Genomic DNA, 13,169 nt, shown 5'->3' on the forward strand with positions numbered 1-13,169 from the left:
TGCATCATTTTTGAATAAATATGCTGTGCTTTCAATGAATGCAGCAAATGTATCGCAAATTCAACAAATGTTGAGCAAATATACAAATGTATCACAAATGCGGCATTGTTGGCCTTAAAGATAGCTTGTTGGAAATGGCTTAAATAAAATTGAACTAATTAACTTCAAGTCGCTTCAGGTATAAAATATTTAGAATTTTAATATTATCAACTCTTTTTTTTCATTTTGTTGTCCGAAATATTAAAATTATGCTGAAATAAATATAATATTACTAACTTAACCTAACTTTCGCTTTGCAAATGTTGAACGTGGTTGAACGTTATAACTTTAAACTGTCTGTATGATGTTTTTTATTCAAAGTACTGTTCATCGTTCGCCACTACTTTTTACCATATTTCAGGCAATTTTCGGATTCCGCGTCGAAAGAACCGTTCGTAACGGTGCACTGCATCGAGTGGTATTCAGAAAGGGGGTTGTTTAGTGAGTACAGCGAGTTTTTTTATAGCATTTTGTCAGTGCTTTGGACATGAAGCCGGTTACAGTGTGAACCGATGAGAAAAATACTGAGACTACCTAAGAGTGATATTAGAATTGCCATTGGTCTCTTGACGGGACATAGTAAGGTCAAGTATCATTTAAGAAACCTACGTCTCAGAGACGATCCTGTTTGCAGATTATGTGGAAGAGAAGTGGAAACCACAGGTCACCTCATTTTCAGATGTCAAGGACAGGCCAACCTGAGGATAGATTTCGATGGATAGATCCACAACGACCTGAAGCCCCAATAATTTTCAAAATCATTGATTTTTTCAAAAAGGCTTGTGAATTGAATTCCTGCCTTAATCCCATTTTTGGATAACTACTTATTGGTGTGCATTAGGCACACAAGCGGGCGTCTTGCAAAAGGTTAAAAAACCTGAGTAACGAGAAACTACGGATATTACTGAAAAGTAGACCTAGTATGCTCCCCGTACGAATCCAATAATCCAATAATAAAAGAGGCTGGCATTTATTACAACGTTCCGCTTATTCAATAAACAATGATCTAACAAAGTCATAATGTCATAATTTAAAATAGGTGTTTAATAATTTTACAATACTCCACAGAGGTACTAGGGATTTCCCGCTTTTTATCTTTTATGGGATTCCCCGACGTAGAATGAAATATCAACATTATTTGATTAAAATTTTCAAGGTGAATTCGGCGAGTTAACTCTAGGTGCAGATGGATTTTTGTATTTAAGTCGCTTTTTTTAATATCACTAAAACGAAATTCAGATTTTGTCACAGTACAGTTTGGAATAAAATAAAACAAAAATTCATTCGATCTTGTTTTTAGCATTTTTTCCAATTATATAACCAATCCTTGTAAACTATTCACGCCTTTTATTCGAAAGCAGCTGTAGAAAAAGCGGCCCGAATACAGTATGCTTACACAAATTTGGTGATTATATGGTGTCTTCTAATCTCTAATTAGCCCTATCAAAATTCAGACATTCACATTTATTGTATCATTTTTCGCAAATACTCACGTATTCCGAGTGTCGTCATCCTGTGCTGGTATCAGTCATCGATTAAAAATTAATAATGACATTATGTAACAAATTTTATCTATTTCATTAAAATACAAAATCAATATTATAATCTAAGAGCAATAGTATGAGTCAAATGCAAGGCACAGTCGGCCGCTAGTTTCCAGTCAACAACTACCATCAGCACTGAATGATACTTTGTTATCACTAATAAGATGCTGAAAAAATTATATGAATATGATGGTTTGGTTTATAGCATATTATAAATTCTGAAATCGTATAAATACGATGTGAAATAATGTGCCAAATATTAGTTCAATTGAATGTCAAAGGCATCATATCCTCGAAATACAAGTGTCGAAAGAAAAAAAAATGCATAAGCCACTTGCAATTTTTCTAGCTATTGGCATTGTCCACGCAACAGTATTACCAGATACATGTCAGAATCTTTGCAACGAACCAACAAACATAAATCTAGTTGATTTTATTAAGGCATACAAATACAACATCACTGAGGTTATGGCTGCACTATCACCGCTTGAGCCACCGCCGCCTCCACCATCACCATCAGCTCCAGTGTATGCAGTCAGAATTTTAGATTTTTTGATAAAACTAGAATCAACAAAGGTTACTGTTCCGATTGTAGTCATACAAAATAAACTGAACGCTTTGCTGGAGGACAAATACGATAGTTATTTATTGGGTCCACTTTTAGAAAAACTTGGAGAACTATTTGAAGTCAACGTTGCCGGCTATATTCCATCGCAAATCTACAGTCCCTACGTGGATCTTAAAGCACTTTCAACCTATTTGGACTCGGTCAACGGCGCTTGTTCCATCCAAACTCTTCTAATCGCTATTGGTAATGTTGTCGACGGTTTTTTCGAAGTTGTTGCTTCAGTTCCGGGCACCATGTTAAACGTTGTTGTACCGATGCTTCCAGCAGACATTGAAATTGATTCAGCCGAACTTATTGCCGAATTGAATGTTTTAAAAAAGGATGGTGTCAACACAATGGCTCCCATTCTCATCGCAATCGCCAAACTGTTCAAAATTGAACTAAATTTACAGCGTATACCGTCAAGTGTGGCCAACACAAATGTGGATCTAGAAATTGTTATTACACTTTTGGCTAAAAATACCGGACGGATTAGAATTAATGCTGTGATAATCGGGCTCGTAAACGGTGCTGGAATCCTCATGAGTGTAGTTAACTTCGTTCCAGGCACATTATTGTTTATTCTTACTGATTTGCTTGCAACAAAAAATCAAGTAGACGTTGATGAACTTTTGGCCGTTCTTCAAGGCTTGATTGGTCTTAATGAATTGGGTCCCATTCTCACCGAAATTTGCAAACCTTTTAGACTTCCAATTGGATTGGAGGATATACCATCATCTCTTAGCAACCGGGTTGTAGATGTATCAGGTATTATGCGACGAATCGAAGGAGCATACGGGTTGATTGGCATTGATGTTGTTCTCGCTTTGTTCGGATCAGCTTTTGATTTTCTTTTGAATTTTAGTCCGGTTTCTTATTGAATGAAACTACAATTACCACACAAAAGAGCCTTAAAGTCATCAACCAACTATGGCTTAGTTGTATAAAAGCTCTTTTTTTACTTCAATAAATTTGAAATTTACAAATTAATACTTTGTTTTTATTAATTAGTAATTAATGTGATAAAAAACCATCATTTCGTCCAGATTTTTTAAAATTTCTGTCGATTTTATTACCAGTAATTTGGATTTTTTTCATCACTATTATACAAACTTTACGAACATCATTTAACTATTAAATGATATATTTTGTTTGATTGTAATTGTAACTTTAGGTGAAAAATATAATTGTAATTGAGTTCAGCCATCGTTTCAAAACGAAGCGTACATCGAAAGGCATGCATGGCCGTTTTTACGTTGTGTTGTTGCTATATTATTTTCAATTAAAATATTTTGGTGTATATCGCCAGTTGAGCGCGAAGCTCTGTTTGAAGTTATTATATTTAAAACAAAACAAAAAATGAAGAAGATATGCAAAAAGAACCGTAAAATGTCTCATTATCATTGAAAAATATTTGAAAAAGACAATGCGCAACTATTTGTTTGTGTGTTTGTCTGTCTGCATGCTCTTTCTAGGAGGGATAGATAGTGGCGGGAAAATATCTATATTAGAAAAATGTTTGATTTGAATCTGTTTAGTTGGCGGCTAACACTTTGTGTAGTAAAAGTGTTCAATAGAGCGAGAGAGAGAGTACCCATCATCGAAGTAAAATTTAAAAAATCAACATATAGTGTAAGTGACCAGTATGTGATCAGGCATTTCAATATAGAATGTTTTTTTTTCTTTGCAAACTAACTAATTGTTTCTCATCTAATTATGTAATTGTTGAGTTTTGGATAGTGTGTTTTGATTGCAAACGCTTCAAGTCACGTATATTGTTTTGTGTCAATAAAACAAAGTTTTGTTTTTCACACGATGAACGCATTTTCGGATGTCGGAAAAGTTGCTTGTGAACCGGAAGATATTTTTTAAAAGAATTTAAGCGCAGTGCTGCGATTCACATAAAGATTATGACACGCAAATCTCATCATAGCATGAATCAGAAACATAGATATGTGTCATTTACATTTCCAAACGAAATTCTTTTGTTTTCCATCGTTTCACATCGATGAATGATTTCGTTTTGTTTGATTATGTGAAGACACTCGCGGTTGCACGTTGCATTTCATCTGAAAGTAAAGTTATGAAAAATTAACGTTAACAAGCCTTTCATTTAGCTACAAAACAGGTTCTTATGCAATGGATAAATGAAATTACATACACTTTTTTCTCATACATGCTTTGCAGATCGTGTAAGCATACATACAGTATTATATATTTCAATTGAGCTTATCATCACTATTATACAATGCTACAAAATCGTTTTTTTTAAATACACAAGACTTTAAGTGATTATGATTATTTTCGTTTTATTGGGAGTCTTATTGGTCAAAACAACGTAATTTTATGAAATGATTTGAAAAGAAGAAAAACCAAAATCGGCGAAAACACGGTGTTTGCATATGAGTGTTTCAATTCGTTTTCGAAAGGGCCATTCGACCCGTGCGTTAATCGTTATTATGCCGAATATCATTTGACAATGGACCTTATTGAAAATGTGGCAAAAATTATATTCGAAATAAAAAAAGTGATAAAAATAATTTTTCTGATCAGAACTCGTCATGGCAATGTATCTATCGTATTAACAACAACAGGCTATTAATGTCTTTCATCGTGTGGTCTGTTTTGATAAGATTGGCAAACTCGTTTGCTGTCCTGAAATATATTTTGGCAATAATTTTTGTGAATAAATTGCGATTAAAGTGCTCTTTTTGTTGTAAAATCCTTGCAAAGTTTCATTCATATAATTATATCTTGTGAATGGTTTTTTATTATAAAATGGTGCTCTTTGGAATATGTGATGAGATGCCTTAATAAAACGAAAATAATCAGTGAAAATCATGCGCGTATGTGTTTTTTTAAATGATCTGTAGCACTGTGTTGCATGCGTGGTTCATAGAGCGACAATTACTTTTCACAATTTTCTCTGTATCTTTCTCGTTGTTTGCAGAAAATGACGCGCGCACATATATGATCGTTCGCGAATGAACCGTCTCACAGTATGAAGAGAATCTGATATAATACGTCTGCGTTTGTCTCTTTCCATTCGGAATGCAAAATTGATCGTGTTACCAAACGATTACACAGAATCTACAATGAATTCATCTAGCTGTGAATGTTAGACGAAAAAAATAATAATAACAGAAGTAACAAATTACATTAGAGAAGGTAAAATGCAATCGATGGAAAAAGAAAGAAGAATGCGATGATCGAAAGAGTGTGTGTAGCAACAATAATAACGTAGAAAAAAACGACTTTCTCTCAGGTTCAAACATTAGGCACGCATTGTGCGCTGATTTTTGTACCCGCGCACATTGCATTTCGCATATTTTGTTAAACAACGTCTTGTATACTTACATAATTTATTTATTTATTTTTTTTACGTTGCAAATTATGTGAATGATTGCAAATCATATATTATAATGCAGTATTGTGTTGTTTGAATTGAATTTTGCTAGAAGCAAATATATATCATAAAAACAACACAATGTTCAAATAAGCATATAATCAAATCGAAGTGCTCCATAACGAAACACATATCACATCATTCGTTTGACAAATTATTTATCCCGTTCGTTTAGATATTTATAGTTTTTTTTATCTAGTTTTGTTTTGATGTTTTTATTTTCTTTGTTTCTGTTGTTTTTTTCTTTCTTTTTTTTTCATTTTTCATGTTATTTAATCTAGCCGAAGAGAGTAAAACGAGTTTATATTTGCGTTGAACTGTTGTGTTGAGCGCATCATGTGGTTCTTCCTCTTTTCCTTTGTCATTGTGTTGTTGATTTTACTGTATTTGGACAGTGTAAAACCAGCAAATTTTCCACCCGGCCCAAAATGGTATCCCATTATTGGTAGTGCATGGGAAATGCATAATGAGCGTATACGAACAGGAATGTTGTGCAAAGCAACAATGGGAATGGCCAATAAGCATGCAAAAAACGGTGCCGTTGGCTTTAAAGTGGGCAAAGATAAGCTTGTGGTGGCCGTTAGTGCTGATGCAATTCTTGAAATGATGTACAATGAAGACTTGGATGGTCGACCGACCGGACCATTTTTTACAACACGAACATGGGGTCTGCGACGTGGAATTCTACTTGTTGACGAAGTATTTTGGCAAGAGCAACGACGATTCATAATGCGACATTTAAAAGAGTTTGGCTTTGCACGACGCGGTATGGTTGAAATGATACAAAATGAAAGTGAACATTTATTGAGTGACTTTAAAACGATAGTATTTCGACAAAATGGACGCGCCATGGTACCAATGCGTGATGCATTCAATATTTATGTATTGAACACATTGTGGACAATGATGGCCGGTATTCGTTATAATCAAGGGAATAAAGAGGTACAACATTTACAAGGAATGCTGTACACATTGTTCACAAAAATTGATATGGTCGGTGCGTTGTTCAGTCATTTTCCATTTTTACGATTTTTGGCACCCAACTTTTCCGGTTACACGCAATTCAAAGATATACATAAAATGTTATACACATTTTTGGGACAAGAGCTTGAAAATCATAAGCGAAATTTTAAAATGGAAAATGAACCAAGAGATCTAATGGATGTTTATTTGCAAGCGATTAATAGTACGCAAACGCATACGGATAGTTTTAGTGAAAAACAATTGTTGGCCGTTTGTTTGGATATGTTTATTGCTGGATCGGAAACGACCAATAAATCAATGGGATTTTTGATGTTACATCTCGTACGAAATCCGGATATACAGGCGAAAATGCAAGAAGAAATTGACCGAGTTATCGGTCGTGATCGGTTACCAACACTTGAAGATCGCACCAAGTATGTATAAATTAAAGACTGTTTCTCAGGGCAACAAATGTGAGGAGGAGAAGTCGGGGGAGTGGTAATAATTTAAATTACTGATATTACGATTTTCGAAAGAAAAAAACATTGATTTTCAATATTTTGCTCCTCCGAGCTCTCCTCTTCACAATCTCTGGTTTAAAACATGTATAAATTTCATTTTGCTTTACATCATTGCTAATACATGTTTGAAATTTATATTCCACAGAATGCCATATTGTGAAGCCGCTGTTTTGGAAGCTGTTCGAATGTTCATGGGACATACATTTGGCATTCCACATCGTGCATTACGCGATACAAAATTCCGTGGCTACAACATTCCAAAAGTATGTTTTTTCTATTTTAAAAGTGATACAAATGATAATTTGTTTGTGCTTTTTTTTTTCTTCTTTTCAATGCAGAATACAATGATAATTGCATGTTTTTATGGAATGTCATTTGATAAAACGATTTGGTCTGATGCCAATCCTGAATTTGATTGTTTTAAATTTTGTCCCGATCGTTTTATAAAAGATGGTAAGATTACCATACCGGAACGACATTATCCATTTGGCGTTGGAAAGCATCGTTGCATGGGCGAATTGATGGCACGAGCAAATATATTTTTATTTACAACAACATTGTTACAAAACTTTAGTTTTCAAGTTCCACCGGGACATGAGGTGCCAACTGAGGTGCCAGTGGATGGAGCCACGGCAAGCGTTCAACAATACACGGCACTTGTGATAAATCGATAGGAAGGATAGCGAGAGAGAGAGCGATATATATATATATATTATTTACCATTTAAAACAGCGAGATACAAATGAAAAATTAGAAAAATGCAAATAATAAAACCATTGCATAATTTTGGTTCATTGTTTGAACCTTTGTTACCGATTTTCTTTTAAATTTATGTGTTCATCCACTTTCATTCAGAAAACCATTAAAATTGATTTAATTAGACATTTTATTGCAATAATTCACGAATTTAATTTGAATTTCTCCATTTATATTCTAGAAAATTTTCGATCGAATCAACGAAATAATTGAATAATTTTCAATAAGAAAAAAAATACAATCAGCGCCATCTATTTACAAATTGGGTAATATTAACAAATGTAACGAAACTTTTATTTTGAAGGAGTTGCGCACGGAATGCAAAGCTTTAAATTTTATGTCATATTTAATCTGTCATCATCAACACGATAACACTAGTCTAATATCAATTCTTATTGAATCTTCGTGCTCTTTCTATCGTCAGATAGGATATGAAATAAATAAAGAGAAAAACATAAAATTTGTATGCACAAACATATACTGATGCAGTGTGCTAACATAGTCAGTGTTAAGTCACTGACATTTCATAAACACAATTGACATTTTCGCGCAATTTTATTTTATGTTATACACAAGAATATATGGAATGGCAAGCATAAATAGTGTGTAAGGAGAGAGAAAGAGAGAGAGAGAGAGAGAAAAACATTTTGACGCATAGAACGCTCGGTTCAATTTGAAATTCCGATTAGATACATCAACAATTCCTTGCGATTCTGTTTTCTTTCCAAATTCGTCGTTGAAGTAATACACAGGCAAAATTTACGAGAGCGAACGAGAAACAAAAAAAAAAAACTAAAATACCAAATCGAACCAAATGTGGATCATTGCTATGTACTTTTCGGTGTGTTTTATGTGATTTTCAGTATAGACAGAGATAGAGAGAGAGAAAGAGAAAAAAAAGAATAAAGCACACATTCTAAATCGGATAACGATTAAAAAAATCATACAGTTCAAAAGAGAAGTAAGAAAGAAACAGAACGCATCGCAACGAACCTAGGAGAGCCATAGCGTGTTTTGATTCATTTTTTTTTAATAAAATATTTCAGAAAATTGAATTCCGAATGGACAATGGATTGTTTTTAAAAACTCGCTCACTTCGATAGTGTTGCATTTTAAACATTTGAAAATATGTTATGGTAGTGTGTGCGTGTGTTTTCAATTTCAATTATTATTATTTTTTGATATTGTCAGTATAGTGTATACGGTCAACATAACTAACAGATAAATTCTATCTTCCGAAGTAAGTAAATTGTCACTGTTAATTTATGTACCTATATTATTTATAATGTCATTGAAATTTTTCAAAATGACCGAGAAGGAGATATTTGGATACATTTTAATTCATAAAATTATTTGTTCATTCATACCATGCAATAATAATGTATATACATAAAATAAAAATTTTCCAAACGAAAACGATTCATTAAATTCTTTCGAATAAAAATTCGGTAGCCGTGAACATACAAGAATTTTTCTAATCTCGAGCTATTCAGACGAACACTTTGTTTACATTAAAGATTTGTTTTCACATACGTCAGTGTGGAAAAAAATATATAAATACTTGAGGCACCACGGTGATAAGAAGAGAAAAAAGTGTGGATTACATGAAGAAAAAAGATCGTAGCTAAGATACTGTATTACGGCGAGTAAAATTGTTATGAAAAATAAGCATTCACGCTAAAATTGTTGTTTTTCATTGTTTATGTGTAGAGGACATTTATTTGTGTAGTTAAATTAAGATCAAACATGCGTTTTCAATATTATATTACGTTTGCCGTGTTTAATTGAGTGTTTAATGTATAAATTGTATAACTCCACTACACACTACAAAGTGTGTGTGTGTTTTTTTCTTCTTCGCTCTAAACTTGCACTTTCAGATTAAAAATGAAACGAAAAGAAGTGTAAACTGCAGCAATAATTTTTTTAGTAACTTTATAATTTTATGCGAGTTTTAATGAGTTTTGTGAATGTTTTTTTCATGAGGTTGAGTCAATGGATAAATTATAATCGTAAAAAGAAGCAAACACCAAAAGAAAATTGAAAAATCAGAAATCATTTACAAATTGATTCAATTTACGGGGAAAAAAAGTGAGAGCAAAGTACGTGGATATTGGTACTTCAAAATTATCACATCGCAATTTACTCGTTGACATAATTTCGATAAAATCTGATTTGTATTCCATTTGTAGTGGCAACTAACATGCAACATTTGCTGGCGAACAAAAAAAAACTAATAACAATAAAATGCGATAGAAAGTAAGGCGAGAAATCAATTATCGTTCATTATTATTTGCCCAGGCTCATATTTCAAAATAGAATAAGGTGGAATGGAAACGTTTAAATTGAATCTAATGTATCCATCTTCTCTCCTATTTCCATTAGCTTGGACATAGATAGGTTCCTGGTTTGTTTGTTTTTTTTTTCTCCATCATGTTTTTTTTTTGCTATGTGAGCGCTACTGTGTGCACCTTTTTAAATTGCTCTCTTCTTATCCCACGCTTATACTTGCAATGTTGCCATTACTTTTAGCAATGTCTCAAATGAGTGTGTGTGTACCGTTTTCTATATCATATACCTTTTCGTTCTTTCTCTCTCTCTATCTGCTCGTGTATGACAAAAAAGAACTCAAATAGAGTAATTTTATATCAAAGACGATGAGATAGGGAATAATGCAATGCATACGAGACTGCCATCCGTCATACGTTCATACAGTCAGTCTAATACTAATATTATGCACATGGATAACATCGAAAGAGTTACTGGGCTATCAATTTAAAGAAGAGAGAGAGAGAGAGAGAGAGAGAGAGAGAGAGAGAGAGAGAGAGAGAGAGAGAGAGAGGGAGAAAGAGAATTATGTCGGTCGTATAAAAAAAGTCTGCCTGCTCCAATAAAGTGAATGTATATAAAAACAAAATCAGTTGCTGATCAAATATACACATATATACACGTAGCCAATAATACACACGGGCTGGTATTGTGGAGCTCATCAATAGCGGCAAAAATGTAATAAAAATAAATTGGTCTCGCTTGTAAATCACATTCACTTCTACATTTTAGCAATCAACGACAGAAGAAAGAACTTCTATTTCAATGGACGTCATCTAGGGGCTTCCCTATCCGCAAATTTGTGGCATTCCACATACATACATATCAATGACTAACATTTATTATATTATATACATTTACTGGGAAGTGTTGTACACCAAACACTTTTGTTATATTTTCTTGATATCGATGTTTAGAGACCAACACCCCCTAGGACGTCATTTTATTTCCCCAGCGTCTACTGATATAATTAAAGACGCATTTTGCAAAAAAAATAATGTTTTTTTCATTCATTTTTGCAGAAAACAATGGAAGAGTAGAAAATTGCGAAATGTTGAATTTAAACAAATCAGAACTGTCAGATGACGGAAATTGACGCTACATTTCAAACAGAATCAGAAAAACGACATTTGTATAACCGAAAGTAAACATGTAAACATGTAGAAATGTCTGAAGTCTATGTAGAAACATGTGAATCCGAAATTACGTCAAATATTTATTATAATTGGATAATCAACAAACAATGCCGAAAAACATAAGAGAAAATCACTGCCATAACTCTTTTTGTTATCGTTTTACGAATAATATTCGTTTGAAAATGCAAAGAATTTGAGGCCGACAATGGCATATTTATGATATTATTCACCGAAAAACAAATCATACAAGTCATGAGTGTGGTGTATTCATGACTCATATTACCTACTCATTCTTCCCCTCTCTCCTTCGAATGTTTAGGCTTATATTGTTTTTTATCAATAACGGATGCGTGTCACATTGTTACATTCATTTCAGTATGGATGTGACGACAGCACACATTTATTATATTCTCTTCTAAGAAACCGCTTTTTTTAGTTAAATAAATATTATTCAATTGATGTTTATATAGAGTGATATCACCAAATTATCAATTGATATAAATTGTATATTGTTTATTCGATACAGCACAGTACATGTGATAGAGAATAAAAAAAATCACTTCACTGTAGACTGTTCGCCGACCATCACAACACCGGCATCACGTAGCCAATCATTGTGCATCATTTTGGGAAATGGATAAACCAATAGCGACTGGATCACTGGCACCATCGCCCGATCCAGATATGGATGATGGCAGTTCAAAGCGACAAGCAACCAGGTATATTTTGTCAACAATTCCATATTTTATATCAACCACCATCATCGTTCAAGTGTTTTCATTTTCGATGATCGATGATAAGCAAAGTGAATTTATTGTTTTTGCAGAGTGTTTAAGAAAAGTTCGTCAAATGGAAAGATTACGGTTTACTTGGGAAAAAGAGATTTTGTCGATCACATATCTCATGTTGATGGGATTGATGGCGTTGTTTTAATTGATCCAGATTATGTGAAGGATCGAAAAGTATTTGGTAATGTGTTGGCGGCATTTCGTTATGGTCGCGAAGATTTAGACGTGTTGGGCCTAACATTTCGAAAAGATTTGTATTTAGCACAAGAACAGGTGTGTACCACACAACAATCTGATTAAAAGACACATTTAAATGACAATGATTTGTTTCTCTTTATTGAAGATATATCCGCAAATAAATAAGGACCGGCCATTGACACGACTTCAAGAGCGTTTAATAAAAAAATTGGGAAATTATGCATTTCCATTTTATTTTGAAGTACCACCACACTGTCCTGCATCTGTTTCATTGCAACCAGCACCAGGTGATACAGGTAATATTTCATTCTCCAGCATAAGTAAAATTAATACGGGCATTCGTATATTCGTTAAATAATATTTTTCTATATATGTAAAAAAATGATTCACATTCAGGCAAACCTTGTGGTGTTGACTATGAATTGAAAGCATTTGTTGGTGATCTTATCGATGATAAGCCGCATAAACGGAATTCAGTGCGATTAGCCATTCGTAAAATCATGTATGCACCGTCGAAACTGGGCGAACAGCCTTCAATTGAAGTTAGTAAAGAGTTTATGATGAAACCAAATAAAATCCATTTAGAAGCTAGCCTTGACAAGGAGGTGAGTGTTTACATACATTTGAATTGCGAAAAAAACGAAATGAAAAACATCAAAATCTCTCTAAAATTCCTTAGTTATATCATCATGGTGAAACAATTTGTGTTAATGTCCATATTGCCAACAATTCGAATCGAACCGTTAAAAAAATAAAGGTTTCCGTGCGTCAATTCGCTGATATTTGTCTATTTTCAACGGCACAATACAAATGCACCGTTGCTGAAGTAGACTCAGAGTAAGTGTCTTTAATACTTTAATACTTTATTCACACAAAACGATCGAAT

General features: G+C 33.5%; 2 protein-coding genes across 7 annotated transcripts; both read left to right on the plus strand.

Moving 5' to 3' along the window:
• The first annotated feature begins 3,732 nt into the window (after positions 1-3,732).
• On the plus strand, positions 3,733-7,915 carry LOC116345706 (probable cytochrome P450 303a1). Of its 5 annotated transcripts, none has more exons than XM_031775324.1 (4): positions 3,733-3,822; positions 5,878-6,993; positions 7,226-7,343; positions 7,419-7,754. In XM_031775324.1, exons 2-4 carry the CDS (start codon positions 5,933-5,935, stop codon positions 7,752-7,754), a joined length of 1,515 nt encoding a protein of 504 aa, XP_031631184.1. In that variant the 5' UTR covers positions 3,733-3,822; positions 5,878-5,932. The 5 variants fall into 5 exon arrangements, with proteins under 5 accessions (XP_031631184.1, XP_031631185.1, XP_031631188.1 ...); XM_031775325.1 differs by having other exon boundaries at positions 3,748-3,833; XM_031775328.1 differs by lacking the exon at positions 3,733-3,822 and adding an exon at positions 5,233-5,358.
• A 357-nt stretch (positions 7,916-8,272) lies between these two features.
• Positions 8,273-13,124, plus strand: LOC116345902 (beta-arrestin-1-like). Of its 2 annotated transcripts, XM_031775659.1 has the most exons (7): positions 8,273-8,797; positions 8,883-9,076; positions 11,824-12,016; positions 12,124-12,358; positions 12,429-12,579; positions 12,680-12,888; positions 12,963-13,124. In XM_031775659.1, exons 3-7 carry the CDS (start codon positions 11,931-11,933, stop codon positions 13,122-13,124), a joined length of 843 nt encoding a protein of 280 aa, XP_031631519.1. In that variant the 5' UTR covers positions 8,273-8,797; positions 8,883-9,076; positions 11,824-11,930. The 2 variants fall into 2 exon arrangements, with proteins under 2 accessions (XP_031631519.1, XP_031631518.1); XM_031775658.1 differs by having other exon boundaries at positions 8,273-9,076.
• Positions 13,125-13,169: the final 45 nt, after the last annotated feature.

This window comes from Contarinia nasturtii, unplaced genomic scaffold (assembly GCF_009176525.2).
Source record: "Contarinia nasturtii isolate CC-2019 unplaced genomic scaffold, AAFC_CNas_1.1 Cnas_scaffold_1371, whole genome shotgun sequence".
Lineage (NCBI taxonomy): Eukaryota > Metazoa > Arthropoda > Insecta > Diptera > Cecidomyiidae > Contarinia > Contarinia nasturtii.

Coding starts and splice junctions, on each gene's coding strand:
- LOC116345706 (XM_031775324.1), top strand. CDS start 5,933: ATGTGGTTCTTCCTCTTTTCCTTTGTCATTGTGTTGTTGATTTTACTG. Junction 6,994..7,225: donor ACACTTGAAGATCGCACCAA/GTATGTATAAAT, acceptor TATATTCCACAG/AATGCCATATTGTGAAGCCG. Junction 7,344..7,418: donor GTGGCTACAACATTCCAAAA/GTATGTTTTTTC, acceptor TTTTCAATGCAG/AATACAATGATAATTGCATG.
- LOC116345902 (XM_031775658.1), top strand. CDS start 11,931: ATGGATAAACCAATAGCGACTGGATCACTGGCACCATCGCCCGATCCA. Junction 12,017..12,123: donor TCAAAGCGACAAGCAACCAG/GTATATTTTGTC, acceptor TTGTTTTTGCAG/AGTGTTTAAGAAAAGTTCGT. Junction 12,889..12,962: donor AAGCTAGCCTTGACAAGGAG/GTGAGTGTTTAC, acceptor AAAATTCCTTAG/TTATATCATCATGGTGAAAC.